Source organism: Muntiacus reevesi, chromosome 19 (assembly GCF_963930625.1).
Source record: "Muntiacus reevesi chromosome 19, mMunRee1.1, whole genome shotgun sequence".
In the NCBI taxonomy this organism is placed as follows: Eukaryota; Metazoa; Chordata; class Mammalia; order Artiodactyla; family Cervidae; genus Muntiacus; species Muntiacus reevesi.
This window is the reverse complement of record NC_089267.1, coordinates 38522974-38539044: the sequence shown is the minus strand read 5'-3', so window position 1 is coordinate 38539044 and position 16071 is coordinate 38522974. Positions and strand designations below refer to the sequence as shown.

General features: G+C 42.1%; 1 protein-coding gene across 1 annotated transcript in view; it reads left to right on the top strand.

The window, feature by feature from the left end:
* LOC136150706 (uncharacterized) overlaps positions 1-14250 on the top strand; it is a 64841-nt gene extending 50591 nt beyond the window's left edge. The window contains exons 15-17 of the mRNA XM_065911404.1: positions 2673-2790; positions 5759-5924; positions 14108-14250. Of these exons, the coding sequence (XP_065767476.1) occupies positions 2673-2790; positions 5759-5924; positions 14108-14250 (427 nt within the window). The remainder of the gene's footprint in view (positions 1-2672; positions 2791-5758; positions 5925-14107) is intronic.
* Positions 14251-16071: the final 1821 nt, after the last annotated feature.

Genomic DNA, 16071 nt, shown 5'->3' with positions numbered 1-16071 from the left:
TCAGAGGCACCAGCTATGAATTTCTTCCCTTGGTCTCCCAACAAGTCTCAGACTCTTCTTATTCTAGATGTTCTCTACTTTCACATACTTCCATTCCTCCACACATCCATCACAGCATCATGCTTGCAGGTCTAGCTGCCTCTGGAGTGTAAGATCCTTGAGGGTAGAGCCTATCTTCACTTCATACCTTGGATGTGTACCTCTGCCTTGGACCTTGGTTTGAAAGAGAGGATGGGGAGGGGGGAAATGAGCCCTCAGGAAGTGGAGGCAGTTCCAGCCCCTTTGATTCAATTATGAAATAATAGACCATGTCATCATCTGCTGCTAGGAATCTGGTATGAGGCTTAAGGAAGATTTAGAGTTACTGAAAAAAGGAAATGGACATGAGAGCTGATCAAAGGAAAGAAAACCAGTTTTTCCTGGCGTGACACAGCTCAGACTGGAAACCATTTATTTGTTGCATCAATAAAATTAGCAGTGTGATTTCCTCCAGCTGTGCTCAGCAACATGCGCCTAGAAGCAGAAAGCAGACTAGCTAGAGGGATCCAGAGTTGGGGTTTTGCTAGATAGATGGGCTGTAAGTACAAAGAAGTATAAAGAATTGAAGGTGCTGGTGGGAATGTAGTTCACCTGATTGGCTGTGCCCCTTGTTAATTGTCAGTGTTTCTTTCTAGCACCTTTGAGTAAATAACAGAGATAGGACGAGATTAAGCTGGTTTTGATCTGCTCCAGGACAGGATAGTCTGACTTTTGGTGGCTGAAATAAGAGTTCTCCAAACTAACACCACCATACTTTGTTTCTGAACTTCAAATTACCTAATTAAAACCCTGAGGCTTGAGACTAACCCAAGTAGCATTTAAAAAATTTTAAGTCTCATATTCAGAATGTTTGATATGGAAAACATTAGACCTCAGTTAAAATGAATTACATTTTATTTTAGGAAATGAAATGGGTCATCTGAATCTCTCCTAAGGACCCAGAAATAATGATAATCAAAAACTGGCCCAGTGATTTCCAAAATGCTCTCTAGAAGGTGAAACCCTCCCATTGAGAGTCCTTGCTATAGACAATGGAGTGTGAATGGAAACTGCGCAGAAGAGAGCTATAGGGTCAGTAGGACCGGAGGGGTAGAGAAGGAAGCATCTAAAACCCCTGGATTCTGGTTTTGAGGACTTGGAGGTTATGGTTCTCTTAACACAGGACGAAGCCCAGGATCGGGGTGGGGGTTGGGGTGAGGAGTTCAGTTCTTGCCCTTTTTGACTGAGGTGGTCTGAGTCACTGCCAGCCAAGGTGGAGCAGGTTGGGACTGAGGAACTCTAGGCGCTTCAGAGGAGCTGGCCATGTTCTATACCCCAGGCGAGACAGTAGGCAACTGGGCTTGTGTGAATCCTTAAACCAGACATATATGAATTATGTTTGTAACAAAAAAACTGCTATACTGGTGCCTAAGAAATGATAAAGTATTGAGTTGGCCAAAAACGTCATTGAAGTTTTTGTAACATCTTATGGGGAAACCTGAACCAACGTTTTGGCCAACCCAATATTTGAAGAGGGGCTTCCCCGGTGGCAGCTAGTGGTAAAGAACCCTCTTGCCAATGCAGGAGACTTAAGAGATGTGGGTTTGATCCCTGGGTCGGGAAGACCCCCTGGAAGAGGGCATGACAACCCAGCCCAGCATTCTTGCCTGGAGAATCCCATGGACACTGGAGCCTGGCAGGCTACAGTCCATGGGGTCTCAAAGGGTCTGACACAACTGAAGCGGCTTAGCACAATACAGGAAGGAGGAGGGAAAAGAGGGCCAGGGTCTGGAGAGCTTGACAGGAATCTGGTGGGGAAGGAAGGAAAACAGAGGCTGGCCTCCAGAGCCTGAATTCTAGAACTGGACACATCTGTGCTTAAATCTCAACTTCTCTTACGAGTTGGTTAAGCAAGATCTTTGTAACCTGGTCAGTCAGTCAGTCAGTTTGGTTGCTCAGTCGTGTCCAACTTTTTGCGACCCCATGGACTGCAGCATGCCAGGCCTCCCTGTCCATCACCAACTCCAGGAGTTTACTCAAACTCATGTCCACTGAGTTGGTGATGCTCAATCAAAACAGTTCCTATGCTGTTCCTGATTCACAGAGGAGAAAACAGAGACCCTACCAGGTTACAGGATGAGATGGTTGGATGGCATCGCCAACTCCAGGAGTTTACTCAAACTCATGTCCATTGAGTTGGTGATGCCATCCAACCATCTCATCCACTAACCTGGTAGGGCCTCTGTTTTCTCTTCTATGAACCAGTAACAGCATAGGAACGTCCCAAGTTTGTCATAAGAATTAAGCGAGAAAATTGTCACCCCCAGTATGGTGTCAGCACCTAATTCATGCCCTCTCTGCTTCCTTTCTTATCACACCTTTCCCTGCGTCTGTGCCCACGCTTTCCTCCCAACACAGCTGAGGCTAAAACCAGCCCAACTGCTCTTCTCCCGGTGAGTTATTTATAACTGTGTCCCCTTGTGAGCTGCCTGAAAAGGAGTCCTGCTGCCCTCGGGCTTAGACACTGGATGTGTGTGTCACCACAATGCGGGCTCTGGCACTGCGGCTGGAGGGTGGAGGTATAAATAGTTCACACCAGGAGCCCCCTTTAGAGAGAAACGATGTGCTACTGGAGCTCTCTTCTCATACCGCAGGAGTTTTCAGCCCCGGCCACGGCGTTTGCTGTCTGCTGATGGGAAAGTCTTCCTCAACTTATGGTTCATACCCCATCCTTCTGAAGTGCTGGTTATGTTCAAAACTCTGCCAGAAAAGGTTTGTATTTTTTTATGTGTGCCAGGATGGAAACTGGCTGTTTTTATGTCCCCCAGTTAAACATGTCAGTTTCAGAGAATATCTCTTGTTGGGTTTTTTTTTCTCAGGAACATTTAATAACTGAAATCTCTCAGCTTCTCATATTTTTGCTTGCTTTATTATAATTTCCCTTGTGCCTCGTTATTTCATCGTTCTGCTCCTCTGTGGTCATTACTGAACACTAATGGAGCTTCTGAGACTCCTTATTAATCCTTAATTTCCTCCCCAGCTCCAAGAAAACCCCACCCTGATGTGTTGAAGCTGAAGAGAGGTTGAGATCACACTTAATCACAGTAATTAGCTAGTTCCTGTTTTTTTAGGAGTTCCTCTAAGTGCCTCATTTACTTATAAAGGGTAACCATTAAAAAGAATAGATATAAAAAAAAAGAATAGATATAGAAATACATAATGCATTCAAGTATTAACTAAATAAAATGCAGTGTTGAAATGGCAATTTGCAAACATTCTGATTTTTCTTTTTAAGTGAAAAACCTGTTTAGCAATCTAGGTTTCTCACCCTTTCTCCCCGCCCCTGCAACGTTTTTGAGGTGTGGGGCTTCCCTGGTGGCTCAGATGGTAAAAAATCTGCCTGAAATGCAGGAGATCCTGGTTCAGTCCCTGGGTCTGGAAGATCCCCTGGAGAAGGGATTGGCAAGCCACTCCAGTATTCTTGCCTGGAGAATTCCATGGACAGAGGGCTACATACAGTCCATGGGGTTGCAGAGTCAGACATGACTGAGCAATAAATACTTGCTGCTGCTGCTGCTAAGTCACTTCAGTCGTGTCTGACTCTGTGCAACCCCATAGACGGCAGCTCACCAGGCTCCTATGTCCCTGGGATTCTCCAGGCAAGAATATTGGAGTGGGTTGCCATTTCCTTCTCCAAGCATGCATGCATGCTAAGTCGCTTCAGCTGTGTCCGACTCTGTGTGACCCTATGGACAGCAGCCCATCAGGCTCCCCTGTCCACGGGATTCTCTAGGCAAGAATACTGGAGTGGGTTGCCATCTCCTTCTCCCATCTAATACTTATTGAGGTATAATTAACAAATAAAATTGTATATATTTAAATTGTCCAGCATGATGATTTGATATACATTATAAAATGATTACCACAGTTAATACATTCATCACCTCACATAGTTACTTTTTTTGTTTTTTGGAGGTAAGAATGCTTATCCAACTCTAACATAATTTCAAGTATACAATACAGTGTTCTTAACTATAGTCACCATGCTGTACATTAGATCCTCAGAACTTATTTATCTTATAAATAGTTTGTACCTCTTGACCACGTCACACCATTTCCCGCATCCCCTGGTAACCACCTTTCTGTAAGTTTGACCTTCATTTTTAGATGCCACATATGAGTGAGATCATATAGTGTGTCTTTCTCTGTGGCTTACTTCACTTAGCATAATGTCATTCGCGTTTACCCATGTTGTTGTAAATGGCAGTTCTTTTTATGTCTGAATAATATTCCTGTGTGTGTATGCTTGTGTGTGTGATGTTTTCTTTATCTCTTTATCCATACACTGGACACTCAGGTTGTTTCCATATCTTGGCTATTGTGAGTAATGCTACATGGAAGTGCAGATAATCTCCTTAATATATTGATTTATTTCCTTTGATATATCCCCAGAAGTGGCTTTGCTGGATCATATATGATAATCTTACATGCAACAGAATGAAACTGGATCCCTGTCTTACACCAATCACAAAAATTAACTTCAGGTGATTAAAGATAACTATTAAGACTGGAAACTATAAAATCTTAGTGGAAAACCGGGAAAAAAACTCTTTTGACACCAGTCTTGGCAATGATTTTTTTTGATATAACAACAAAAGCATAGGTAACAAGGGCAAAAATAAACAAGTGAGATAATATCAAACTAAAAAGCCTCTGCTGGCAAAGGAACAAATTAATGGACGGAGAAGGCAACCTACATAATGAGAGAAAATATTTGCAAACTATATATACCTAAAATATGTCAGGAACTCATATAACTCAATAGCAAAAGCAAGAACAAAACAAAGAAAAAAATTTTAAACCTATAATCTGATTTTAAAATGGTCAAAATAGACATTTTTCCAAAGGAGACATACCAATGACCAACACATAAATGAAAAGGGGTTCAACGTCACTAACCATCAGGGAAATGCAAATCAAAACTGTGATGAGATATCACCTCACACCTGTTAGAATGACTGTTACTAAAAAAGACAAGAGAACAACTGTTGGTGAGGCTGTGGAGAAAAGGGAACATTTGTGCACTGTTATTTGGAATGACAACTGGTGCAGCCATGATGGAAAACAGTGTGGAGATTCCTCAAAAAATTAGAAATAGAACTACGCTTTACTTCATTTATTCACCATGAAAATTTTTTAGGGCTTTTAAAAAATATAAAACTGCTACTTTCTGCAGTTAAGTCATAATTTTTCTCTTTTCCTTTGCTGAATGTTGATATTTAAGATCCATTGTTTGTTTTTTAGTCTAGTGTTTAAACTATGTTGATAAGTAGTTATGTTTTCCTTACAGGTAGGAAGAAATAACAGCCCTCAGGGCAGTGTTGTCTGAATATGAGTCCCTGCTAGGAATTTATTTGTGAACTTTGTAATTCGTTGACATTGGTAATACAATCACATTTTGATGTGTTTTTGGCCACCAATGGCTTTAAAGAAAGAGAAACACATTGTTTTAATTCCCTAGCAGGAGTTACCTTGTCAAAAGACATATATAACCTGAGTTCATGAAAAGTTTGTTGTTCACTTTTTCAGATACTATCCTGTAGCTATTATCATGTATTATTCTGTGAAAATGTTTATTTAAAAATTCTTAAATATATTGTCCCTAATCAATGCTCATATATTTTTGTATCACCTTAGAAATTTCTTGAAACTTATTTCTTTGTTTTGATTTTACTCACAGGCTGCTTTTAGAGCCTTAAAGCTAACTCTGCAGCTGATAGCCCCTCTCCATGACATTGTGGCCTACCTTTTCAGTTTTGCTAAACTTGGAAATTGTCCAGCATGTTTTGAATTTCCTCTGAGTCCTAACCCTCTGAAAGGTGACTGGGGAGGAACTGAGGGTATTGGTAAGTGATTAAAGATGATTAAAATGCCTTCAATATTCAGTTGAAATTCCATGATGTGCTTTTTTTTTTTAGCTTTATCGACGCATAGTTGAAGAATAAAATTTGAGTAAATAATGTAATATTTAATATACATATACAGTATACACTATGGAAAGATTTCCCCCATCTAATTAATTACTGTGAAGCCCTTAATGCTCAGAAAGATATAGAGAGAAGTCTCTCAGTTGCGTCTGACTCTTGGTGATCCCATGGACTGTAGCCTACTAAGCTCCTTCATCCATGGGATTTTCCAGGCAAGAGTACTGAAGTGGGTTGCCATTTCCTTCTCCAGGGGATCTTCCTGACCCAGGGATCGAACCCAGGTCTCCCGCATTGCAGGCAGACACTTTACTGTCTGAGTCACCAGGAATGCTCAGAAAGACAGGACTAAAATATTTCCTCATAAATGACAGAATGGCAAAGGGAAAGTTCCATCATATACTGTGTCCAAACTGATTGATTCCACATTTGTTGGCTAAACCACGAAGTATGCCAAGTCAGAATTGGGGGGCCTGGGGTTTTGCCCTGCCTCTGTCACTTGATTACTGGAGGTTGGGCTCTTTACTCTCTGGGTCTCTGTTGTCATCTGTAGAATAAGGGGGGTGATACCTGTCTTAGAAGGTGGTTCTGCGGATTAGAATATGAAGAAGTTTAGAAGGATGTACAAGTACCCTTTAAATACTAGTTTGCTTTCATTCGCTTTCCCCTCCTGGCCTTCCTGAACTAGTGTGGCAAGGTCAAAGCCAAGTATTCACTGTCAAAAGCTTGCAGACAGCCCTTAGGTAGCTAACAATGACCTAGTTGGTAGTCCTATTAGTAAGAACAATTGAGCTTTTAGTTTTGTATGCCCATTGCTAATCCAGGAACTCCAACTCAGCACGATTTCTCAGATAAACACATGAGATAAAGACACTGAGGATGCTTAGTAAACTGGGTTTATCAGAAGCAGTGAAACTAGTCTTACTATTTTAATAATTTGACTCCCATCCAAATTATGTCATTAGTCATGTAAAAATTAATTGATAGCCATATATTATAACATAGTAGCCAAGGATTTTAAAGTGTGAGAAGAGCCAAAACAATGAGGTAACATCCCTATTTAAAGTGATCTTAAAACAAATGTGATATAATTTGAATCTATTCCTCTCTGGCCAGTGCATCAAGGAAGTGTTTGTGGGAGGTTCTGACTTGTTCCAGGAGGAAAATTGATGCCTATATTTGAGGAGAGCCAGCATGAAGGAATGGGGTTGGTACCGCCCCAGCAGAGAAAGCTCAGAATTACTGCAGGCCTACTAGCAAGTCTTCAATAAGCATCAAGAAATTACAGAAGTTCCAAAGCACTCTTAGCTCCTTTCCTTTTGCTAATCTGGGGACTGTTGTAAAAGGGGTTTACTCAGAAAATAAACTAAAATGCTCTCAGTAGAGCTGGATGTTGGGAGGGTATGGAGCTGGACCTTAGTTGAGGAAAAGAAGAAAGGAGGATAGGCCAGGAAAAATGCCACCCCCACCTCGAGAAGGGGAGACAGGTGTTATATGGAGATGAGAAAGAGCCAGAGCTGTGTTTCCAGAAGTCCCTGCATAGGAAGTTCTATAGCAGCTGGGAGGGGAGAAGCCCACAGGGAAGATGATCTGGGGGAACCTACCCCCTCTTGAATCAATAGAGGAAAATAAGAGGGCTTGTTCTGGAGGAGGACGAAAAGAGGATGCTGGTGATGGTAACAGGCAGGGCTACATGTGGCCAGTCCAGAATGACGAACCCACCAGTGCAACACTGAGGGGTAGTAGGAAATAAGGCCCAATTGTTGAGGACCTAGAATTGAGGATGAAGGAAATTGGTTTCTTACCATTTATATGCTTTTAAACTGGAAACCATTGAAATATCTGGGGGTCCAGGCTTTCCGAGGTGTGCAATTAGAGACCTACGTGTTGTCATGTTGCCAGTAAAAACATTTGTGCTCCAGGGAGAATGTACAAAGTTTTACATACTTTGCTTTGCTGAAAATAGATAAAGAGCAAACTGAACTAAAAAAAATTCCACTGTAAGATAATCATCTTTTTTAAAGGCCAGGCTGCTTAGTTCCTGGCCTGCTTCCCAGAGGAGGCAAGGAGGACTAAGGTGAAAAGATGAGATGGATCTCTTCATATACCCACCCAACTCCCTTTAGCCATTTCAGAATTATTTGAAGTTAGATAAAAGGACTTAGGTAGACTTATGTACTTAAAAAATGTTTTTTTAAAGAAACACTTCAAATTTCAGCTGTGGTCCTCCCACTTGACAGAGGAAGCAGCTCTTAGACACTGTGGACTGGTTCTGTGGACCCGGCCAAATTCTCTCCTTCCCTGAAGGCCAGCAACTCCCTTTGGAGTCAGTGTGAAGCAGAGGATGTAATCAGAATGTGGGAGTTTACACTGTGATTTCCTTGTAAAGGATTAGGAGACCAAAGAAACCCAGACACTACACACTGAATTTAGGGTTTCAGGAACAAAAGGTACTGGCTCTGAGTATTCACATGGAGGCTGGGCCACCGTGATGCTTCTCTTTCTGATTTCCCACACGGAACTCTCCTGTGGAAAGGCACAAGAAACGTCTCATTTGTTTCCTAGTGGAGAGTCTCCTCCTTCCCCCACTACCACCCCCCTCCATGACCACATGCAACCACCTGCCCCATCCTCCCAGACAAGCTGCCTTCCCTGCCCATGCCCACCATCCCTGCTCCCTCTGAGCACATGGCAACCACCCCATCCTCACAGACAGGCTGCCTTCCCTGCCTATGCCCACCATCCCTGCTCCCTCTGAGCAGTGCGACCCCACAGAAAAAGGCCCAAAGGAGGAGCATTGTCAGTGTGTAACTAAGAAAAGGTAGGCCCTCCTCAGTACCTGTATTTTAATGTAATGCCACCTGCCAGTAAATAACAGTTTTGCTGGGAAGTGACCATGTAAAAGTGCACACACAGCATTTTATAAACAATAATGGAAATAATGAAAAGAGAAAAATCATGCATAATCCAAATATTCTAACAAGTGAAATAATTTTACTTCCTTCTAACCCTTGCTCAAATACATTTTCAGTTCAGTTCAGTCGCTCAGTCAAGTCTGACTCTGCATGCCAGCCCTCCCTGTCCATCACCAACTCCCGGAGTCTACTCAAACTCATGTCCATCAAGTATGTGATGCCATCCAACCATCTCATCCTCTGTTGTCCCCTTCTTCTCCTGCCCCCAATCCCTCCCAGCATCAGGGTCTTCTCCAATGAGTCAACTCTTCACATGAGGTGGCCAAAGTATTGGAGTTTCAGCTTCAGCATCAGTCCTTCCAATGAACACCCAGGACTGATCTCCTTTAGGATGGACTGGTTGGATCTCCTTGCAGTCCAAGGGACTCTCAAGAGTCTTCTCCAACACTGCAGTTCAAAAGCATCAATTTTTCGGTGCTCAGCTTTCTTCACAGTCCAACTCTCACATCCATACATGACCACTGGAAAAACCATAGCCTTGACTAAATGGACCTTTCTTGGCAAAGTAATGTCTCTACTTTTTAATATGCTATCTAGGTTGGTCATAACTTTCCTTCCAAGGAGTAAGTGTCTTTTAATTTCATGGCTGCAATCACCATCTGCAGTGACTTTGGAGCCCAAAAAAATAAAGTCTGACACTGTTCCCACTGTCTCCCCATCTATTTCCCATGAAGTGATGGGACCAGATGCCATGATCTTAGTTTCCTGAATGTTAAGCTTTAAGCCAACTTTTTCACTCTCCTCTTTCACTTTCATCAAGAGGCTCTTTAGTTCCTCTTCACTTTCTGCCATAAGGGTGGTGTCATCTGCATATCTGAGGTTATTGATATTTCTCCTGGCAATCTTGATTCCGGCTTGTGCTTCTTCCAGCCCAGTGTTTCTCATGATGTACTCTGCATATAAGTTAAATAAGTAGGGTGACAATATACAGCCTTGACGTACTCCTTTTCCTATTTGGAACCAGTCTGTTGTTCCATGTCCAGTTCTAACTGTTGCTTCCTGACCTGCATACAGGTTTCTCAAGAGGCAGGTCAGGTGGTCTGGTATTCCCATCTCTTTCAGAATTTTCCACAGTTTATTGTGATCCACACAGTCAAAGGTTTTGGCATAGTCAATAAAGCAGAGATAGATGTTTTTCTGGAACTCTCTTGCTTTTTTGATGATCCAGCGGATGTTGGCAATTTGATCTCTGGTTCCTCTGCCTTTTCTAAAACCAGCTTGAACATCTGGAAGTTCTCGGATCACGTATTGTTGAAGCCTGCCTTAGAAAATTTTGAACATTACTTTACTAGTGTGTGAGATGAGTGCAATTGTGTGATAATTTGAGCATTCTTTGGGATTGCCTTTCTTTGAGATTAGAATGAAAACTGACCTTTTCCAGTCCTGTGGCCCCTGCTGAGTTTTCCAAATTTGCTGGCATATTGAGTGCAGCACTTTCACAGCATCATCTTTCAGGATTTGAAACAACTCAACTGGAATTCCATCACCTCCACTAGCTTTGTTCGTAGTGATGCTTTCTAATGCCCGCTTAACTTCACATTCCAGGATGTCTGGCTCTAGGTGAATGATCACACCATTGTGATTATCTGGGTCGTGAAGATTTTGTTTGTGCAGTTCTTCTCTGGAGAAGGAATTGGCAACCTACTCCAGTATTCTTGCCTGGAAAATCCCATGGACAGAGGAACCTGGTAGGCTACAGTCCACGGGGTCGCAACGAGTCAGACACGACTGAGTGACTTCACTTCTGTGTATTCTTGCCACCTCTTCTTAATATCTGCTGCTTCTGCTAAGTCCATGTCAATTCTGTCCTTTATCGAGCCCATCTTTGTTTGAAATGTTCCCTTGGTATCTATAATTTTCTTGACGAGATCTCTAGTCTTTCCCATTCTCTTGTTTTCCTCTATTTCTTTGCATTGATCACTGAGGAAGGCTTTCTTATCTCTCCTTGCTATTCTTTGGAACTCTGCATTCAAATGGGTATATCTTTCCTTTTCTCCTTTGCTTTTCGCTTCTCTTCTTTTCACAGCTATTTGTAAGGCCTTCTCAGACAGCCATTTTGCTTTTTTGCATTTCTTTTCCATGGGGATGGTCTTGATCCCTGTCTCCTGCACAACATCATGAACCTGCGTCCGTAGTTCATCAGGCACTCTGTCTATCAGATCTAGCCCCTTAAATCTATTTCTCATTTCTACTGTATAATCATAAGGGATTTGATTTAAGTCATACCTGAATGGTCTAGTGGTTTTCCCTACTTTCTTCAATTTCAGTCTGAATTTGGCAATAAGGAGTTCATGATCTGAGTCAGAGTCAGCTCCCAGTCTTGCTTTTGCTGACTGTATAGAGCTTCTCCATCTTTGGCTGCAAAGAATATAATCAATCTGATTTCAATGTTGACCATCTGGTGATGTCCATGTGTAGAGTCTTCTCTTGTGTTTGCTATGACCAGTGTGTTCTCTTGGCAAAAGTCTATTAGCCTTTGCCCTGCTTCATTCCGTACTCCAAGGCCAAATTTGCCTGTTACTCCTGGTGTTTCTTGACTTCCTACTTTTGCATTCCAGTCCCCTATAATGAAAAGGACATCTTTTTGGGTGTTAGTTCTAAAAGGTCTTGTAGGTCTTCATAGAACCATTCAACTTCAGCTTCTTCGGCATTACTGGTCGGGGCATAGGCTTGGATTACCGTGATATTGAATGGTTTGCCTTGGAAACGACCAGAGATCATTCTGTTGTTTTTGAGATTGCATCCAAGTACTGCATTTCGGACTCTCTCATTGACCATGATGGCTACTCCATTTCTTCTAAGGGATCCCTGCCCACAGTAGTAGATATAATGGTCATCTGAGTTAAATTCACCCATTCCAGTTCATTTTAGTTCGCTGATTCCTAGAACGTCAACATTCACTCTTGCCATCTCCTGTTTGACCACTTCCAATTTACCTTGATTCATGGACCTAGCATTCTAGGTTCCTATGCAATTTTGCTCTTTGCAGTATCGGACCTTGCTTCTATCACCAGTCACATACACAACTGAGTATTGTTTTTGCTTTGGCTCCATCCCTTCATTCTTTCTGGAGTTATTTCTCCACTGATCTCCAGTAGCATATTGGGCACCTACTAACCTGGGGAGTTCCTCTTTCAGTATCCTATCATTTTTCCTTTTCATACTGTTCATGGGGTTCTCAAGGCGAGAATACTGAAGTGGTTTACCATTCCCTTTTCCAATGGACCACATTCTGTCAGACCTCTCCACCATGACCCGTCCGTCTTGGGTGACCCCACATGGCATGGCTTAGTTTCACTGAGTTAGGCAAGGCTGTGGTCCATGTGATCAGATTGGCTAGTTTTCAGTGATTATAGTTCCAGTGTGTCTGCCCTCTGATGCCCTCTTGCAACAGCTACTGTCTTACTTGGGTTTCTCTTGCCTTGGACATGGGGTATCTCTTCACGGAGGTTCCAGCAAAGCACAGCTGCTGCTCCTTACCTTGTACGAGGTCACCCCTCCTGACCCTGAACTGTAAAATACATTTTACAGAGCTTTAATCACAGGATATGTGCAGCTTTATATTCTTTTTTCATTGTCATTGCAGGGGATTATAAACTTTTTCTCCTGGTTACTGCATAGCCTGACAGAGTGTATTGCTTGTAGACCAAGCACACTAGACCTTGAACAAATAAGGCTCACCGACTATCCCTCCTCCCATCCACCACAAAATTCTTTGAGTTCTTATACAATTTGCTGTGACTCCTCTTCTGGTAGAAGTTTCTTTTCAGCCTAATATGACCATCAGATTTATAAAAGATTCATAAAAATTCTACTGATTGACCCCAATTCTTTTGTGGTTGGAAAAATATCCCCCAAACATTCTTCTGTTATGTGTAAAACATCAAATGGTTATGAAATCTGGTTTGCTCATCCTTTTCTAAAGTCAAGAGCCCATATTGCAAGTAATATTGGCAACCATTCTCAGACCTGGTTCTGCCCTGATCAGGCTCTCATGGACAGCCTCCCTTTTCTCAGTCCCCTGCCTTCCATGCCAGAAACATAGAAAGAGTTCCAGTACCAGGCCAGTTAGGGTACAAGGCTGCTCAAGCCTGAGTGAGCTGTTTATATAGTGTAACTTTGGAAATGCTTCATAGGTCTCCCATCTCACTTCTGCCTTGGGCTACAATCAAGGATGGTGACCAGTTTCCACAATTCTTCTCTTTGCATAGTAGGGGTGTCCTCTCAAATAGAAAACTATTACTGTCTCCACAGGGAGCTGATGAGCATTTCACATCAGCCGACATTCTGTAGACTTGGAAATAGGGCCCACCCACCCACCCCACCAATGCTCCCTAAGGACCATGGTTTTTTTTTTCCTGTGCTTTCCCATTCCCAGTGGCTCATTTCCTGAGGTAATAGAGATGCTAGTACAGCCATCTAGACCCAGGCCAGGTTCCTCAAACCAGTATTGAGTTCCGCAAAAGGCCCCTAGCTTGAATTTCCATCCAAAACACATATAAATCCTTTAAGATAAGGGTCCAAGAAATAAGCCTATTGAGGATCTCTTACATCTACTCCTGAAATGATGTGAATCTCCTAGAAGGACGTATGTTTGTGTATACATATATGTATACATATTTTTGCCTCCTTGGATGGTCCTGAGTCTTCTTAATCCACGAGCCATTGACAGGATGAGTCTATGCCAGAGTTGATTTGAATGGTAGGGCTGTAAGAAATGGCCACTTGTTTATAATAATTTCAAGCCCCTAATAGATTTACTGAGACCTATACCTTTCCCATTCCTTGTAATTCCTCTTTTTCAATCTATTTAGAGTCTATAGCCTTGTATACTTTGAAACTTACTTTGAGCAGTATGTTCTTATTCTGCTGAAAAGCAATGCAAGTTACTATATTCCTGAGGGAGGGAAGAAGGAAGGAAGGAAGGAAGGAAGAAAAGATAAATCAGGCCTTGGGTTCTAGAACATAAGGCTTTGCTGATCTTGCAAAATATTGAATTAGTATACTCACAAACAAACAGAAGTCGATTTAGGTAAAAAGTTAGCTTTGGAGGTGAAATGATGGTTCACAGGGTAGCTGGGGTAGCCTGTATTTCAATCTGTTTGGCTTAAAATGTCATCTGTTTTCTAGGATCTGAACTTCAAGAGCTGCAGAAAATGATTGACAGCCTCCAGAGCCCCCAAGACCCCACTGTGGTATCTCAGGTCCTTCTCCTCCAAAGGGAGGTTATGTTTCTTCAGTTTGACGCTGCAGTGAGGTACCTCATCCGGTAAGGGCTGGAGGGCTATTCCTGTCTAGTAAATTCTGTGGGGCAGGTGTTTCTGAGTGCTCATGGAGGGAGGCCACTCTTGGCATGATTAGATAATGAGCTTAAAATAGTCAAGGGCACCACCTGATCCAGAGCACTGTGGCTACCGAATGTGTTCTGCTGCAAAGGCTGTCCAGGTGGACTGTGTTCTTTTTAGATAATAATATTCTTGATTTTGTTCAATGTGATTCCAATGTAGTTAGTTTGCATAACAGACTGTTTTATGAGGAATCATATTTTTTATACTGCTGAAGATTATTCTTCCTACCAAGTTTTTTTTTTTTAGCCCTTAATTACCTTGCAGAAGAACAGAATTTTCACTGCACATCTGAAATCAACAAAATTGACTATCTGAGTTAAATTTATAAATAACTTAATTTACCTCTGGCCTTTTAGGTATTAAATACTCTGCATCAATAAGAATGTTTGTTTGGTTTTATGAGTCATGATTGATGAAAAAACTAGTTTGAATTAAGAATCACAATGTTTCCTATATAAATAATAAGTTGTACATGGGAAGGGAAGAGGTTAGACCTGACAGTCCCTGCTTATTCTTAAATTGTCAAAATTAGCTTCATTTGATAAATTCCCAGTGTTAGTATTTAGGGGAATTGAGGGGGACCTTGGAGGGCAGTACTCTTCTCTGTGGATTATAATCATTTCCAACCATTTGGCGTGAGTGTCCACAGAGAATAGAAATGTGGAGTTTATGTTTGCTCTTTCTACTCTGCTTTTTCTTTACTCTGAGCATCAGAGGACTCTGAATTTAGAATGCAAATTCAGCAGGACAAAAAAAATCAGGCTATTTGTTTTTTTAGTTCTTTTATTGACAGGCTGCTTTGGGAGCTATAGCTTTGTCAAGCAGGTAGGATATAAAGGATCTGACTAATTGTCAGGATGGCCATTCATTAGCCCTATGGGCTCTGAAATCTTAAGTCAGAATTTACAAGGAATTTACATAGATTGAAGAAATAGGACTATACCCCAGAAATAATTTTTGAATTCCAGCTCCACGGAGTTCATCTTGCTTCTGTTCTCCCAGGGAAACTGCTCTGCTTCCCCTAGGAATTGCTTTTTGGGGCTTTCTCTGCCCTGGCACACTCAGTCTGCAGGAATGGAGGGTCATGTGTCCTTTGTCTGGTTTCAGTATTGTATAGTCAGTATATTTTTCAGAGGACCTCAGAAGGAACCAGGAGTCCTTCATTTACAGCATTTCCCTCAGCCCTTTTTCTCTTCAGAGCCCTTTAGGTTTTGTGTCTATCTGGAGTCAAACTGCTAGTAAGCTGCCGACCAGGATTAGAACCTAGGTGCATTTGACTCCAAAGCCTGAGAACTAGGATGGATGCCAGACAGCAGCAGGATGGACGGAAAGGGAAACTCTCAAGAGAAGACAGGAGGCAGGAGAAAAAGAGATGTGAAAGATCAATGTCATTCTACTTGAGGATTTTATTAATACTTTATGCTGAACCTGCTAGCAATAAGTCCTTAGATAACCAAAAGGGACAGAAAGCTTGAGGAAGTTCCCTTGCTCTTCCCAGAGTTCGCCAACTCTGGGTAAATACGACTTTTATTCCAGGAAACTCTTTTCTTATGTAACCTGAAGCCTTCTCCAGAGTTTGAAAAGAAAGAACTCTCACCTGCAATGAAAGCAATATACTTCCATAGACCAGGGGAGGAGAGGCAGGATATAGCTCAAGACAGTGGCCCCATGGAGTCCTCTTTACCTGGCACCTGCTTCACTGTGGCACAGACCAACTTAGGTTGCCAGAAAGATACATGTTTCTAA